Raw genomic sequence first — 16685 nt, forward strand, 5'->3', positions numbered from 1 at the left:
GATTCGGATGTTTGATAATAGTGTGAGATATGAGTAGAGTCAGATATAGTAGATGGATTAGGTCGAATGGATGTTAAGACCTTTTTTTCTATTGAGGACAGCAGGATTTTGGGAAATATGTAAAGCTTCAGATACTCGTCTTTTTTGTGTTTGAAAAACCTTCTTGACTATTTTGATATCTTTAATATCAACTTGATAGCTATTGAAGATAGCATGCACTGCTATTACCAATTCAATTTGGAACTTTTCAAGTGCTACAGGGTTGTTAGGTGGCTTTTGTGTAGCTTAGATATCCTTCTGCTCGATTCAAGATTTCTCGAGATGACTCTTCAGTGTAGAAGGAATCACGATCGATATACTTTAATTTTAGGCATAGTTCTGTGTTGACATAGAGGGAATCCTATCTTTTATATGGACAAATGCAAGGAGTGTTGGTTGTTTTGTAGTATGCTTTAATTCAGTGTTAAAATCCTTTGGAGTTCTTCTGTTGCACCGTGGAGGCATGCTAAAACTATGGCACCAATTCATGGTATTTCAGTTGAACTAATACTCAGCAGTAAATAGTCTCGTCTTAGTAGATTTTTAAAATTTATAGGAAAATTATTAAACTATAAGACGTCAATCATATGCTGTTGTTCCTTTTGTCTATCCTCTCCAGATGTACTAAGAATGGTCACTCTTCTAAAGAGATTTAGAGCAAGAGATTTTTGCATTCAATGGAAGTCAGTGTAACGATTAGGCTGTTGTTTTACTATGGATAATTAGATTTACAGTCCCACATAGATTTCTTTTAACTAAGCAATCTAAACATGACAGCTCACCGTGTTCATTTTCGTAATTGAATTTAATGTGGGGTGAAAGTGCATTGATCAGTCTGAAAAAATTTATTAAGAACGTCTTTTTTATTTTGGCAAAAGTATAGTCAATGTATCTGAGACAAATCCGTGGTCTAATGTCATTGGCGAAAATACTCGACTATGTGTGATATAAATAGGTCAGAGATAATTGGGGACAAAAGGGGTTCAAACTGCCACTAAGTTTGTATTTTGTCCGTTGAAGGTAAGCAAGGTTAAGTCTAGACATAATTTTAGGGATTTCATGATTAAGCTAATGTTTTATGGATTCTATGTAAACCATAGAAACGTGCACTAAATGATTTAGGACAAAAAGCAAAGAATAGAAACCTCAACGAATCATTCTAGTTCTTTTAAAACTCTACTGTCATTGATTTGACCTTATTTTTAGTCATAAATATTTTCTGGATCAATCTCTAGATGCGGTCCTGTGGGTAGATGTTCAAAAGATTTTGCATAATAACCCTGTCTATTCATGACTACTGATGTATTGAATTTGTCAGCTTTATTAATTACAATAGTTCTGTCCTTTCGTAGTGAATGCAGAGCATTCAAAACTTCTTTTCAAGTATTAGATGGGTTTTTGACGTAGTAAATGAGGATTATTTTTCGGCAGTTGTTTGTTAGTGGTTCTAGAATTGGAATCATTAATATAGTGCTCAAAGATTTTTATGAAATTTGGCCATTCCTCTAGCAGAGCGATCTTACCATTACTAAGATTTTTGTCTGAAAGGTTATAAACAATCCTAAGGCCATTAGAATTAGGCAATATTGTTGAAGTTTCCTATTTTTTTCTCCAATCTTTTTGTAATTTTTGTTTTTTTCGGCATTTCAACGAATCCAAATAACGGCGTTCTCTTTTGATAAAAAGGTTTGAAATAATATGATTGATAATATATTTGAGACATTCTATAGCAGCTCACGTACAATTGAGTTTCCTCGCGCATAATTTGGTTAAGCCCTTTTGTTAACTTATTTAACGGACATGGTCATTTGTACAGTAACAACCTATCTATATTATTGTTGCAATTGTACCAATGTGTATGCTTAAGCATTGCTTACTGATTACGCATATGTTCATTCTGCTAGCCGTACTATTAGTCGCTCAATTGATTCGATGATTCATTCATTTCCATAGGTATATATATATATATATATATATATATATATATATATGTACATCCAAAAAATATATTTCAAACAGTAGCATTCAAAGTAAATCATAAATTACATTGATTATTATGTACATAATGGGGGCTACTAATGAGTAGTTCACAAACTGGTAGACGAACAAGAATTTTTAGAAGCGATTGTTTTCATTTTCCATGATTTTATAAGTGATGGCCACAGAAGTTCAGCATTGAAGCATGCGGGACATAAAGCGGACAAAGGTATCAAGTATGATATTTCCGAACGATCAGGCACAGTATCAGCCTGAGTCATATAGTTTGCCAGACATAGTAAGTGCCATTGACCAAGGGGGCAAGAACTTGGACAAGTCAGTGGTACTGAGGAATCAACCTGAATTTCGAAAAGTATGCTTGAGATTAATGAAATAAAGTTAACGGAAAATATGAAAGCGATAAGAAATCAACAACCAATTATGATTACAAAAAAACTAGGAAAGGTAGGAAACACCTATGTCATTGTTTGGCGAAGTTATGAAATATGGTTATTTCTGTCATATCAAGCTAACTTATAAACGCTAAATATGCAAACAACTAATGTTATTTAGTCGTTAATCTAAAATCATTGTTTGGACGAAAACAGATTATCATTTTTGATTCCAATGAAGCTGTATCAACGACATATAGAAATAGAAGCAACAATATCGAGAAGTGATTAGGTGAATGAATAGCAAATAAATTAATAAAGATTCAAAGAAGGATAGTACGGATGAAATTTTGGTAGTTTAACCGACTTTGAGAGGAGGTTGATAGCTTTTAATCTTTATTATCAAAACGTTTGAGAGACACAAAGTGGAAGTTTAAATTCATCCATACATGTATTAAAATGGTCGTCAGCCACTTATTACACTGATAATCTATTCTGCTTCAAACAACGTGAGGCTATTAGAATATATTCCTTGCCAATTTAGTATAACGCTTTGAGACAAATAGTTGATATATATCTGTAATAGCTCATAACTAATTCAGTTGATTGTAGTCAAAATTTCACTAATTCCATTCCAAATCATTGTTTAACCAATGGTATTCACTACAACCAGACAGGTCTGTATGGGCATAGGCCATCAAATATGCGTAACCTTTGCAAATTTCATATTTTGTAAGTAAGGAGATGAGTACTGTTGGAGGCTATACTTGGCCCTTAATAAATTATTTATTTCATTGGCCCCAAAAAGTAGCGAACTGTGAATAACCCCATCTCCATCCATATCAGTAATTAGTCAGCCATTATCCAAGACCGATATAAACAAAAAATGTGAAGACAAACGCATAAAATCCCTATACTTCCTGCTTTGAAACTGGTAATTAAGGAGAATATGTCCCAAAAAAATATTTCAGGTTTGCACGATGGAAAATGTATCTATAATTCAGCTACAGAGTTATTCGTATACTCTAGGCTGATCAAAAGATCTATAAGCAGAAAAACGTTATCATCTTTGGCAGTTGATGAGAAGTGATAAAGGGTGACATTATAGATTAATTCGGTATGATAGTCGCTTATTATAATCAATGATGGCAATGACTGTTTCTGTCACGTATTCAGCAAGTAGTAGATTTGTTCAGTAAGACATTCACCCACGTTATAATTATTAATATCTAACTAATAATCACCACAAAGAAAAAATATACATATGAAAGGATAGTATTTCTCCCTACAAAACATTGTTCGCAGTCACAGATCAGGGGCTTTGTAAGATATAAAGATTTAGCAGTATCAATTATGGTTGGTGTCGGCTTGCGTACCATCGGTTTCAGTCCGTTTACGATTGCTCGGTTATATCAGAATTCCATGTAAGGCAGTCATATATAAGTAATTAGAAATACTTATTATATACGACCACGTGATTATGGATATTGAAGTAAAAACTTTTCGGTACAGTTCAATTATTAGATACGACTCCAACTGACAAACATCGCTACAGGACTTTAAGAGTAACAAGGTCCACTACTATCTTAAGAGTAACCAACGTGTCCTGCAAACCACCATCTGCCTTCAACAGAATAAACAGGTAGTAGCTATCATGGAACTTTGTGCTACTATCAGATTTAAACATACATAACTGTCACTTAGATAGTACGAAAACCCAGTCTTTTGCTAACAATAAAGCAAGGGAATGGAAACAAAATCGAGGTGAAAATATTAATTTAGTTGAATGTTTCATGAGATTATTATTTATTTATTTATTTAAACACATACATATTGGTACAAAAGGGCACCAGATACATATGCGCCACGCTCAAATTGGGAATAAAGGGAATGAAAAAGCGACGTAGTAAATAATAATAATAATGTAAATTGTCTTTCTTCTATTAGGAGCGAGAGTAGTGTAGTCAGTGGAATGCGTCATTTCATTTAATTTGTGTGTGGGCTGGGATGCTGCCCGGGTTCCCAAACCGAAGCAGGTGGTTTTCTTAGGGGGCCACACCCCGAGCCTTTGACCTACAGGTCTGATCCACAAGGCAGTAGAGCATCGTGAGGAGATGCATTCCCACGGCAGCTGGTGACCAACGATTGGTTCGTACACCATTTGTTCCTTCAGGATCCTGGAGCCCATGTGCACCATTGGTTTGGAATCAGGATTTTCCAACTCCCCTAGGTGGACCCTTCGTGTCCACCAACCCGGTTACAGCGCCGGACATTCGCTTTTCGTCCTCTCACTTTCGTAAACAACAGTAGTGCCACGAGAAGGCAGTGAGTAGGACTTCCCTGGCAGAGGCTATATATTCGCGTGGCCATGTGAGAGCATTTCGAGAGAGAGAGAGCGGACTCTCCCCACTCTCGGCCGTACCAAGGCATTTGGGGGCTCATGAGATGCTGTAAATGAATGATAGTGTTTCGATTTCCCAGTGCCTAACTCTATTAAACTGGCTTCGAACTTTATCAGATGCCGGATGCTGTCTAGAGCTAAAATGTGAGACTGAGGAATATACAAAATGGAGTAGTGCCTCAGTGGTTAGTGGGTTCGACTTTTAGTAACTAGATCGCAAGTTCTAATCTGATTTGATCTACTTCAGTTTGGACAACATTGATATCTCTGGCAATTGGAGTGTGAATCAAAGTCAAGTACATGGATCTGAACCTCATAATTGAATCACGTTTTTTATGCAATCTGAAACAAAAATATATGTTCAACACTTGTAATTATTTTATTAAGTAGTTTGACTGTGAATTCCTTTAATAACTGCAAGCATAAATGTCCATTGAGCTGATGCTTGGATTCCGATATATAATGGTAAATTTTCACGAGCCTACGATTATACACTAATCAAACATTTTATGGAATTAGTCAGATATTTTTGGTTGGTAGAGCACCCAGTTTAACCAACTTAAATTTTCTGAAAATATGAAATTTCCCACTAAAATTCTGCAAAGTTACTTGGTTATGTTGTGGGACTCCTTGCTTATGAATAACACTAAATCATACTGTAATGGTGTGCGTAAGTAGAACCTCCGATCTAACCTCAATTTCGATTATTTATCATTTGAGTTTTTTTACAATACGGTTGAAGTAAATAAATTAGAATTTTTTTACTCGATAAAATAACAACCACTTACTGAAAATGGAATGTGACAAATCTGACAAAGGCCGAATGACGCAATGTTAGTACCGGGATTTTCTAAACAGTTCGGTTCAATGGGTCCAAAGGCTATCGGCATGTGTAGAGGAGGCACCAAATTTTCCGATAAATTACGTGCATATGACTGTTTGATCCATTGAATAGTCAAACCCAGACGGTTCCAAGGTCCTGTGCATAACATCAGTGCTAAAACGCGTAAACGGTAGTCAAAACTGGTTTCTCTTGATTTTCTAACTGGAAGGGAATCTTTGAGTCGACGTGATAAGTTGGGATTTTGCCACGCCCATTCAAACTAAAAATAAAGGTATGAAAAGTCCGCATTTTTATATTACTTACTCTTAATGCAGATATCGCATTTGAGAACCCATAAACAATCAAAACCATTTCCCTGAAGAAGATTATTCAAAAACACAATTCTAACCATGGTCCTTTACCAGCAGTGGACTTCGCCCCACCCTTTAAACAACCAGCATTATGCTGTCGTATGCGCCTCTTGGGATTTACAGTAAAACCTATGTAAGTTTTACCACGGAACTTTGGGTTCAGGGATAACAGAATATAACATCCATAAAAAAACCCTTTAAAGTCTTCCTCTTGAAAATCACCGTCATCAAAACACTCAAAACCATCCATACTATGCTGTCTGAATCAATAAAAAACAAATGTATGGAACTATATCACGGCAATGAGACGAAATAAGTGAGAGTAAATGCCAGGAACAATGGAACAAAATCAGCGTTAACGACAAAATAACATAATTTTCCCAAAAAGAAGTAAAACATTCAGGAGTCAGTGAAATAAAAAACGGATTCTAGAAATTAACAGACTTGATATGTTACTTATCATCAAATTGTGTTTACAAGTAAAACTTTTGTCTTATTGTGTACAAACTTTCAGTTGTTTTGGTTGTCTGGATGACAGAAAAGTGAGACATGAATGCCAATGACAGAATATTGTGAATTCACTTTTGTCAAAACGGTTGTTTTATTTTACTGTTATAATTGTTGGAAGAATACTTACCATCTACATTTACAAGCTTAGTGAGGCATGGTAGTTGTGTCTATACATGGATGCAAAGATCCTGTCTATAAGGAGTAAACATAATGCTAAAGTAAATCTAACAACTGATAGGTGTATTTTTGAACGCAGGGACGCTTATAAATGAGGTAGGTTTCGGTGATAATACTAATTGGAAGACGCATATGTCGTTGACCATGCATTTTACAAGACAATTTGAAATAACCATAAGTTTAAAACACGAAGTTCGGGATGGCCTTTGAATATTAGGTTTTGCAAATTAATTGGAGTAGGGAAAAATTTACAACACATACAACAGCTATTGAACCTCTTTTTATGATCTAATAAATGACAGTACCAACTAACACAGCAAGACAAATATATCTGACACCAAGCCTGGTGGAAATATGAAAATTGTGATTGAAACCACCGCTTTTTCCCTTCTGCGACCTTTGACGACTTGCTTCAAGACCGCTTTAACATTTGATGTGTATTAGTTCGATAGCGTTTTTGTAGGATAACTAAACTCAGTAATATATGCCACTTTAGGAGATCCATACATTTCAGAAAACGCTGACTGATATCTATGTGTATCGTAGGTTTTTTGTCTGTCATTCAGCTTAAGAATACATCTGCGTCGCATCCTTTAGGTGTCGACCTAAGGCCATCAGTTTCGGTTTCAGCTTGCAAAAGGTGGAAAGCTGGGCAGCTTATGTTAGTCCTGGCAATGGTAGTCCCTCAGTTGATCCAACTTTGTTTGGAAATAGTCGACAGATAGAGCTTCAATCACGTCTTGAGGTAATGAATTTCATACAACGATGATTCAATTGGAAAGTCAATATTCAGCTGAAAAGTGATTTGTCCTGGCCTTGTAAACTATTTTGAAGTGTCCTCGTAAATTCCTTGTTTCGGAAGACAAAAAATTAGGGCATACCAAATGCAAATTTATCACTGAGTAATTTAAAAACTGTGATCAGGCCGCCTCTGGTTCCTCAATATGACAAAAGAAATAGGCTTAGTTCGGCCAGCTGGAGCTTTGACATTCCGTGAGTCTGCTTAGTTGCGGTTCTCTGAACCTTATCCAACAGCTTACTGTCTCTTTTTAGATAGGGGCTAGCCGCTTGTATGCAGTACTGGAGTTTAGGACGCACGAATACTGTTAACAGAGTCAAAACTGTTTTGTAGCTGTAAATAATTGCCCAAAATCAATAGCTCTTTAAGTGTTCGACATTGGATGCTGACCACATTGCTTGAAGTGGACTTGTTTAGCTGAAGTTCGGTCATGCATCCGCACCAGATCACGTTACGACTCAATGTGGGAAACAGCTCCTACGCTCACTAGCCGGATTAGAGTAACCGCTTCTCGATATATTAATAACTTATCAAATATATCTTTTCAACCTCTTCGCATCTGACTTCTGATTTTAATCAAGTGGGGAACGCTTCGAATATAGGTGTTACTGGTTGCTAGTTGTCAAACTAGAACACTGGTCATATCTTCAGTTTCGTCATCGACATGATTAAAGGCCCTACATATTTACCATATGGATTTAAAACCTTTGACGGTTATCGCACAGAAGCGTGCAATAGTTTTTAATTCTTAGCTAATCATGACTCTTAAGTCATTGTATATCTGGATAACAGGAAGCTCACTGTTGTTCACAATGCACGTATCTATACCTCGGTGACCATTATACATTATATTGTATTCGGGAGCATTTATCGGTGACTTCTAAATTCTAGATCATTCAAATAATTTCTCCACGTCGTTTTAAAGCCTCAAACTATCACGTTTATTTCTTTATCGCTCTCCATATCTTGATATCGTCAGCATATAACTAAACTGATGATGACAAGAGACTAAGAAGGTCATTTACATGTAGGAGGTACAATATAGGCCCAAAACTGTATCCTGAAGCACTCAATAAAACACAATTTCCCAGCTAGACAACTTCGGGTACACTCGTATACTATTAGTGCCTAACTAGGAAGCTTTTTTATCCATATTGATAAGTTGTCTCCGATCTCAATACTAGTTCACTTACATAATAGCCGGTTTTAGGGAACTTCGTCAGGAGCTTTGCTAAAGTCAATGCAAGCTTAGTCTCTAGGTAAGTTTTATTCTTTAGGAACACACCAACTTTGAAAGACTACTAACAAGTTAGTTAGACAAGAACTACCTTATAGCGGTAAATAAGCCCCCAAAATCAATAGCTCTGTAAGTGTTAGGCATTGGATGCTGACCACACTAGTTTTAATGGACTCGCCTAGCTGAAGGAGATCGGTCATGCATCCCCACAAGGTCACGAATTGGAACGCCGTGTTCAACGTCTCCTGCGATAGCTAACCAGTTTAGATCAGTCACTTCTCTATATATTGATAACCTATCAAATATATCTTCCAACCTCCTCGCTTCTGACTTTTGATTTCACTGCGTGGGCGAGATTCAATTGTAGAAAATGTTACTGGCAAGGTTTTGTCAAACTACAATACCTGTGACATATTCAACCTGTTTTAAAGCCATTCTGCTCTTCAGAAGGAATACGGTTTCCGTAGAAATTTTTAAACAACTCCCTTCGAATAATGTTTCCTAGAATTTTAACAACCTCTCTAGTTAGGCTTACGGGTCGATAGTTCTCAAGTTTATGTCTCGTACCTATTTAGGAGACAGGACTTACTACAGCATTCTTCCAGTCTTCTGGTAATTGGACCCGGGTTAAAGATGGATTATCACATATGCTTCAGGGATTCACGACGAAATTCGCTAGTCCCCTTAGTAGCCTAGGATTCATTTCATCGGTTCCCATGGATTTGCCCATGTCAAGCTGGTTTAGCAGACCTAAGACATAAAGTTCTTTAAAATTCAGTGTGTGAGGTGTTTGTGTGAAAAAAGGAAAGGGCGGCTTTGTGATATATAAATTGATAAAGTAGTTCAGGAATCCTTGAGCTTAACCATTGTCGTCCTCCACCAATGATGAAATACTAATGTCAACCCATATTGCTAGAATATTTCATATTCTCTTAATTCATTGGTTTATTTACAGATACAAGTGTTTAGAGCATTCTATAGGTTTCTTGACAAGTTTTTCTTCGTACGACCCTCTGGACTTGAGGAAGGTCGAGACACAAATATTTCGAGCATCTCGATATTGAGATTTTGTCTCGTCACTACACAGGCACATAAATCTCCTCGGCATTCTTCTCATCTTATGGAGAAAGATATGAACCTCTTTATTTAACTACGATGGTCAGTTTCTCGGACTCCCTGGCTTAGTGACTCTTAAAAAATTCCTGAACACCTCCCAAGCAGTTTCAATTGAAGACCCTGGTTCTACTGACCAGTCTACTGTGGATGCTGAGTGTATAATATCTTGTATATATGCTTCCCAGACATTAGGTCTGGGTTGGGCTGACATATGTTCGTTTATGACAGCCATATAGAAATCAACGTTTAGAACTGCATGATAACGTCTACCTAGGGGTGGCGTATGACGGGGGTTTGTGAAGTTATCCCCATGATGGGTCGGTACGAGGTCTAGTAAGGATGGTTTAGAGTCCGGGTCGTACCTAGTTGATTCTTTCACATGTTACACAAGAGCACATGTTATGACCGCATCAACTAGTTCCTATCCAAAGGAATTTTCCAACGAATCGGCCCTCAACTTTTATTCAATTAACCGAAAGTGGATTAAAGTCTACTAAAATTAAATATCGACCACTTGATGACCAGGTCTTGAAACCGTTTAGCAAAACCTTAATCACATCATAGTTTGCACTGCGGTAGGTTGAAGCAATCGATACCTCTTGTACTTTGCATTTCAAGCGGCAACTGACAAATTCACATGTCCCACTCTCTTAGGGTACTCTATCAATAACTGTAAATGAGATAGTACTTCTAATGAATAGAGCTTCTCCTCCTTTACGCTCCTCGATCCTGTAGGCTCTTGCTGAAATGAAACTTTTAAAATCAAATTCCTTACTGTCCACGGACTAGGTCAGACAAGTTTCTGTGAGAGCGAATACATCCGGTTTGGTTGAGTCTCTTTGTACACCTAGCTCTGATAGCTTGTTAAGCCCGCTTCGGGCATTTGTGTAACACCCAAAGACCTTTTATATGCATTCATGTTGAGTGTCTTCGGCATCATTCTCTGTCGAAGCTTATCAACCTGAAAATTTGAGGTTTTAATGTCCTCTTCGTCTCCTTGACTTTACGAGCAACAAATAACTTGTCACCATGATCAGTCTTCAATTTCTCAGCTACTTTTTGGGGGACTGGCTTTCCTTTAGCAAGATTAGGACGTTTCCTAATTATGATCTGTACCCATTCATCAACTTCCGTGGGAGTAGCAATTATAGTCACGTTACACGATTTAGGAATTAATTACAAGAGAAGTCTAAACTTTGAAGAACATGCCTCCTCTATTATTTCTAAAGCTAGACGGCTAATTGGTTTCATAACGAAAAATATCTTCACAACAGAGGCTACGCTTACCTTTTACAAAATATGTATGCTACCTTTCTTTGGATACTGTTTTTTTATCTTCTCTAATATGAATACCATATGCCAAATGAGAGTAGATGTCCAGAGACGCTTCACACACTAACTGCTAGGAAGTGATTTCACTCCTCATTACGCAGATAGATGTAAGCACCTCTTATTAGAACCTTTATGGCACCGTAGGCTAAGGAACAATCTGATATTTTTCTACAAAGCAATGAAATGACTTTCATTCATAACTTCCTGCCCAACTATGATACATGACCCAGCCTATAGACTAAGAAACAACACATATTTACTATTTATTCTGAAACACCAAAAACAAATGCGTTATAAGTTTTTTAGTGCAGTATATTTTATTGTGGAACAGATTGTCAATACCTATCCGTAGCTATGACACTTTTACCAAATTCAACAGTGTTATAACCTTGTTACTTGAATCTAGAGAGCTTCATCAGCTATCCCTTAAATTTCCGCCCACCAATGAGGCACTTTATTATGGACCGCCTAATATCTGGATGGAACAGTAATATAACGAACCCCATTGTTGGTAATATGAATATAACGAAATCACAGGACTCATGCTTTATACTCTCTCACTATTCATTGATTATCAATCATGGACTTCTGCTCCTAACCCTCAATTTCGGATTCGGAAACTCTCTAATGGTTGAAGATACATTATTCTTCCTAAGTGTCATATCTTTTTACTTTATTTTTACTACAAGTAGACAGATAACTCACTAATCTTATGGATGCTTATCAACTAAGGTGAATCAAAAGAAGCTAAAAATGGCCTAAATTCCTGAGAGTTGCTCATTCTTTTGCTTTTCTTACGCTGGAAATTTTACAATCTTCTGCTCTTTCACATCCTTTGATCTAATAGTTTTCATCATTTCTTAACCACATAAAATTTGACCTGTCTCTTTTAGCTTATACCATTAGTTATCTTCATAGAAGTATGATATAATAAATGGATGTCTAACCCGTAATGTTTAGCGATCTGATTTGCTTGTGGCATGGAAATAGTAGAGACAGTGTATTCCACCTATAGGCTTTAATTAAAGCAATATTCATACTTACCACAAACGTAAGATAGCCTAACATCGTAAAAGGAGTGAGGGTGGCGTTACTGACCAGCAAACATGATGTTGGGAAGATAATTTCAATCTACCAGTGTCTGTAAAGGAAGAACATGTTCAAATACGGCCTTTTATATCAAGTGGGATGTCACGGACCAACTGTGTTGATGTTGATTTCTTCATGCAAAATACCTTCTTAAATCGCATTTAAAACGCTGAATTGGTTCCACTTCCTACCGAGTAATCCTACTACAAGAAAACTAGACAATTCTCTAAAAACGAAGCCTGCTCCATATCCTATAAATTCTACATAAAGCACGAATGGCTTCGACAAGGAAGGGAGACAGCCATTTCAGTATCAGAATACTGTTTTCAGCACTATGTTTTATAATCACACATAATCTCATACTTTTAGCTTCTTTCCGAACCACCTTCATTTATACAGTTACTTGTCCACTCATAGCCTGTTTACACTTATTTGCTTTAACATATTAGAATGCTCTTGCCTAATAAATACATTAACAACAGAGATATAGATTAGGAAGTTATACCTTAACTATTCCTCCATGAACACTGCTCCTCCTCTGTCCTTTCTTTTTCTCACCCATTTTTTCAACCCCCTTGAGATGCACCACCGAAAACAGATATGGGACGGGTGACTTCGTCCTGCACCATTATTAAAGCCTCAGATATCCAGAGGGATATAAGGTTGCGGTTTCTAGAAGCCCCTAACTTCCCATGGATCTATTCTCGACCATCAGTTGCATGTCGCAATGCAACGTTCATAAAGGGCACTAATTGTGATATTGACAATACGACTCTTACTGAATCCATGTGCACCAATATCTTATAAAATATTGACCCAACTGAGTAATTTACTTCAGTGAAAATTGTCACTTCTGTAACAATTTGATCTTGCCTGTAAACTGGTTTGTCTCATGTAACAAACTGTTTTTTGGGAACAAATTAATATTATTAATAAAATGCAAAATTGGTAAATTGTCCAGTTCACAGCAAGACAATATCCTGCTAAATGCACACGAAATAGTGACAATATTAGATGACCAAGAAACAGAATATTCTGGAGGTAAAGCCCTGATCCCAGCATAAAATGAAGCTCTACTGACTCCTCCTAACTCTGAAAAGAACCGTCAGCCAGAGGAAAATTACGGATCACGTGATATTGGTCAAGAAAGCTGTCGAGACTCTTATCCGGAAAATGACCGTAACAGTACGATTAACCCAGTTGTGCCAGGTGTAATTCAAAATCATTGGGAGACAGAAGCCTAAAATGAACCAACTTGTCCGATTTTTCATATCGTTTCACTAGATGTCGTTTCTCAGTGGTGCACACAGTTTTGATGAAATCTCCCATAAAAAATGAGAAAAATATATCAGATGAATCAAATGACATGAAATCTAATGCAATCTTGTTGGATTTTGATTTCTTTGGTTTTCCAGTGTCCACTAATGAAATTCTCAATGAATGTTCCAGAAGAAACAAACCCTGATGACCTCAAATTAAATGTCGTTCATCATCACCATCTTGTCATTTCTAGCGGACTCTCCATTCAATGGGAGAAAAATGTTTTAAATAAAGCCATATTAATTGTAACTTGAAGATATGAGGATCCAACATTATTTTGTGTCGGGGAGGAAAATGTTGGAGAATTTCAAGTTACAGATAATTTTTTTAAAATCAGGATCTAAACTTCAAATCTTCAAAAGAAGGGAGGTGTTACATCCTAGTGAAGATCAAAATATGGGTAACTCCCGGGATTTATTAATAGACTAATATTATATATATTCCAATTGTATAACTGTTCAATAACTAGATTATGTATATCTATATCCCACTTGTTATAAGCTTCGTTTTGATTTACAGATTATTGTTATGCGATTTAGTGCTCCTGAATTATATTCAGTTAATTGATTACTGTCCTCCACGTTCACAGCCACATTCGGCTTGATCTTGTACCAATATTACTTTCTATTTCATGGTGTGATGTGGCCTGTTTGTCTAGTTTATAAAGCGAGTGTGCTTGAAATAAATGATTCGCATAGCAGAAGCTGTTATTGGTATTCTAGACTCAACTGGAATGGCTAGGTGGATAAAGGACAAGTTAGGACGCTGCTTATACTGGTCGGACGTCATTGGTTTGGCACAATGCTAAGATTGGATAAGTCGCATTTTGTTTGGTAAATAAAAGCCGGGAATAAAATCACAACATATTAGTAGTGACCTATTTAAATTCACGACAGTTGTCAAGGTTAAATACACATGCGATGGACATTGCGCGTCAGGCTTCGTTGTACGATGCATGAAAGTTATCCATATGTTGAGAGGCGTTTGAAGAAAACTGGCTAGTAGTTGCAAGGGATGCATAGCATGGCGTACTCACTCGTGATGTGGTTAGGATACGTGTCCGAGCGCTTTCAGCTATGACGTCCAGCAAAACTAATAGGGTCAGCGTCTATAGTGACACAAACGAGGATTTAATAAGGATACAATGATTAACAGAATAAGTAGTATTTCACGAAACTGAATAGTGAACTTCATGCCGGAACATCTTTCAAAGTAACACTCATAGAAAAACCATATATTTTGAGAGACGAAAGTAATAATGAAGAACTTGTAATAGATGTTACTTTCCAGTTTGTTTTGAGTAATTACCACAAAAAGAGCTCACAGAATTAAGAAATCTTCTTATCTGTTCTTGACGCCGACAGTTTATAAAGAAGTTTCCTGAAACCAATGATACATGACAGTATTATATTCTCCCGTCAAAGTCTTTCAACTCTGCCTGTAGACCCTCCGGGGTCTACTGCCGGTCCCAAGACTGGGAAAAAGGAGGAGGGTTGGGGATGAGGCCAGAGACCCCATCCTGTAGAAAAATAACCCGCTAAGAAAACGCTAACCAGGAAAAAATTATTCAAACCATTTTAACTCTGCCCTGGGAGTTGAAGGAAGATTTATGACGCCTCATGGTGAAAGCCGAGATTCGTCAGAAGTCACGAGATCGATGCCCCTTCTAACAAAGAAAGGCCCAGGACAGAGTGGGTTGGAGAATGCTGGTCGGCGGCCTATGCTCCATGGTCAGTAACAGGCGTAAGTGAGTCAAAGACTTTCCTCAGTGAAGCAGAACAAGGAAAAACGTAGGCAAGCATTTATTTGCATACCAAAATAGGTACAGAGTATTATTCAACTGAATGGTGAGATATATTCATAACTAGTAGAAGTAAGCAATAGATCCGGAGTCTGGTTGTGATGTCAGATGCAATATGAAAGAAAAGGGAGAGGACGGAATCGCACTGAGGTCAAAAAAGTAGTCAGGCTAACTTATCACTGCACTCTCGGTAGTTAAATACTCTGTACAACTTAGATTTTATGCAATGGATTGTTAGCTACAGATGTTAAAGAGAGATTCCGAAAGGTCTTGATGTTTTACTCCATTTAGTCTTGGCATAAATAGCGCAACAGAACATCACCATCACACTTCTCAAGGTAACCGCCGTAAATTCATCATCTCCCGTTTGCACTTTCTGTACCTGATTCTTGCCTCGAAACTTAGCTAGTTTTATCATTGCTAGATATTCTTGACATATTCCTATCTCGTCATCCTAGTTTACTTTAAACGTCACATTCCTACTGCGGCCTGAATAACTGTTTAGATTAGTTGATTTATTCATTTGTTTACCCATCGAAATGATTGTCTTCCTATGACATTCAGAATTTTCAAAATATATTTTTCACATTACAACCAATCAGTCTTCTGCTTGCTAATGTGATAGCCATTGATTTGAGAAGCCCTAATGTCTTTAATAAATGCGCCTACTCAAGTTATAAAATATTGTGTTAGATCTCAGTAAACCAGCTTATTCATGATATGACTGTACGCACAGGTATTATTGATACACAGAAAAATATCGATACCACAAACTGAAGTGTCTGCTTTTGAGTGAAGAAAAACGATGATAAATGGTACTCGCAACAAAAAGGCATATTAAATGACAAAATGGTAACGAATTTTATGAAACGAATTTTATTTGTGAGCTCTTCTTGAAATGAGAAACAATTAACGAAGGTTCCTCTGCATGTAGTGTCGCAAACGACGTAATGAGAAACATCACATCCGATAGCATTAGTCAATAATATATCTGGAACAAGACTCCGACGTAATACAGAACTATCTGAAGGGATTTCCTAACACTATCATAACCCACATTCTCAGGCTGTGACCAATAAAGTAGCAGAATAGACGACAGAGAAAACGTTTATTTGAATAACATCGGTGGCATGCACGTTAGTACATCCTGCAGCGTTGGTTACTATAGAGAAAAAAAAACGTGGTCTTTATTTTGTCATTGCAAAAATCATTGAATACACTGTTACTATATTACACACCCACTAACGACTACTACAACAGCTAGACATAGTGCAATCGAGTGACCAAACTATCGCCCGCTG

General features: G+C 37.0%; 2 protein-coding genes across 2 annotated transcripts; both read right to left on the reverse strand.

The window, feature by feature from the left end:
- Positions 1 to 2126: 2126 nt before the first annotated feature.
- On the reverse strand, positions 2127 to 3787 carry Smp_181420 (hypothetical protein; the record flags this gene model as incomplete). Its single annotated transcript, XM_018799197.1, has 2 exons — positions 2127 to 2375; positions 3671 to 3787. 2 exons carry the CDS (start codon positions 3785 to 3787, stop codon positions 2127 to 2129), a joined length of 366 nt encoding a protein of 121 aa, XP_018651010.1.
- Positions 3788 to 5191: 1404 nt separating this feature from the next.
- Smp_106040 (hypothetical protein) lies at positions 5192 to 7084 on the reverse strand (the record flags this gene model as incomplete). The annotated part of the gene is made up of 5 exons (XM_018799199.1): positions 7004 to 7084; positions 6042 to 6263; positions 5957 to 6008; positions 5598 to 5912; positions 5192 to 5290 (listed from the first exon to the last, which is right to left on the reverse strand). The coding sequence occupies exons 2-5, from the start codon at positions 6251 to 6253 to the stop codon at positions 5192 to 5194; spliced, it is 678 nt and encodes a 225-aa protein (XP_018651011.1). The 5' UTR covers positions 6254 to 6263; positions 7004 to 7084.
- Positions 7085 to 16685: the final 9601 nt, after the last annotated feature.

This window comes from Schistosoma mansoni, chromosome 3 (assembly GCF_000237925.1).
Source record: "Schistosoma mansoni strain Puerto Rico chromosome 3, complete genome".
Taxonomy (NCBI): domain Eukaryota; kingdom Metazoa; phylum Platyhelminthes; class Trematoda; order Strigeidida; family Schistosomatidae; genus Schistosoma; species Schistosoma mansoni.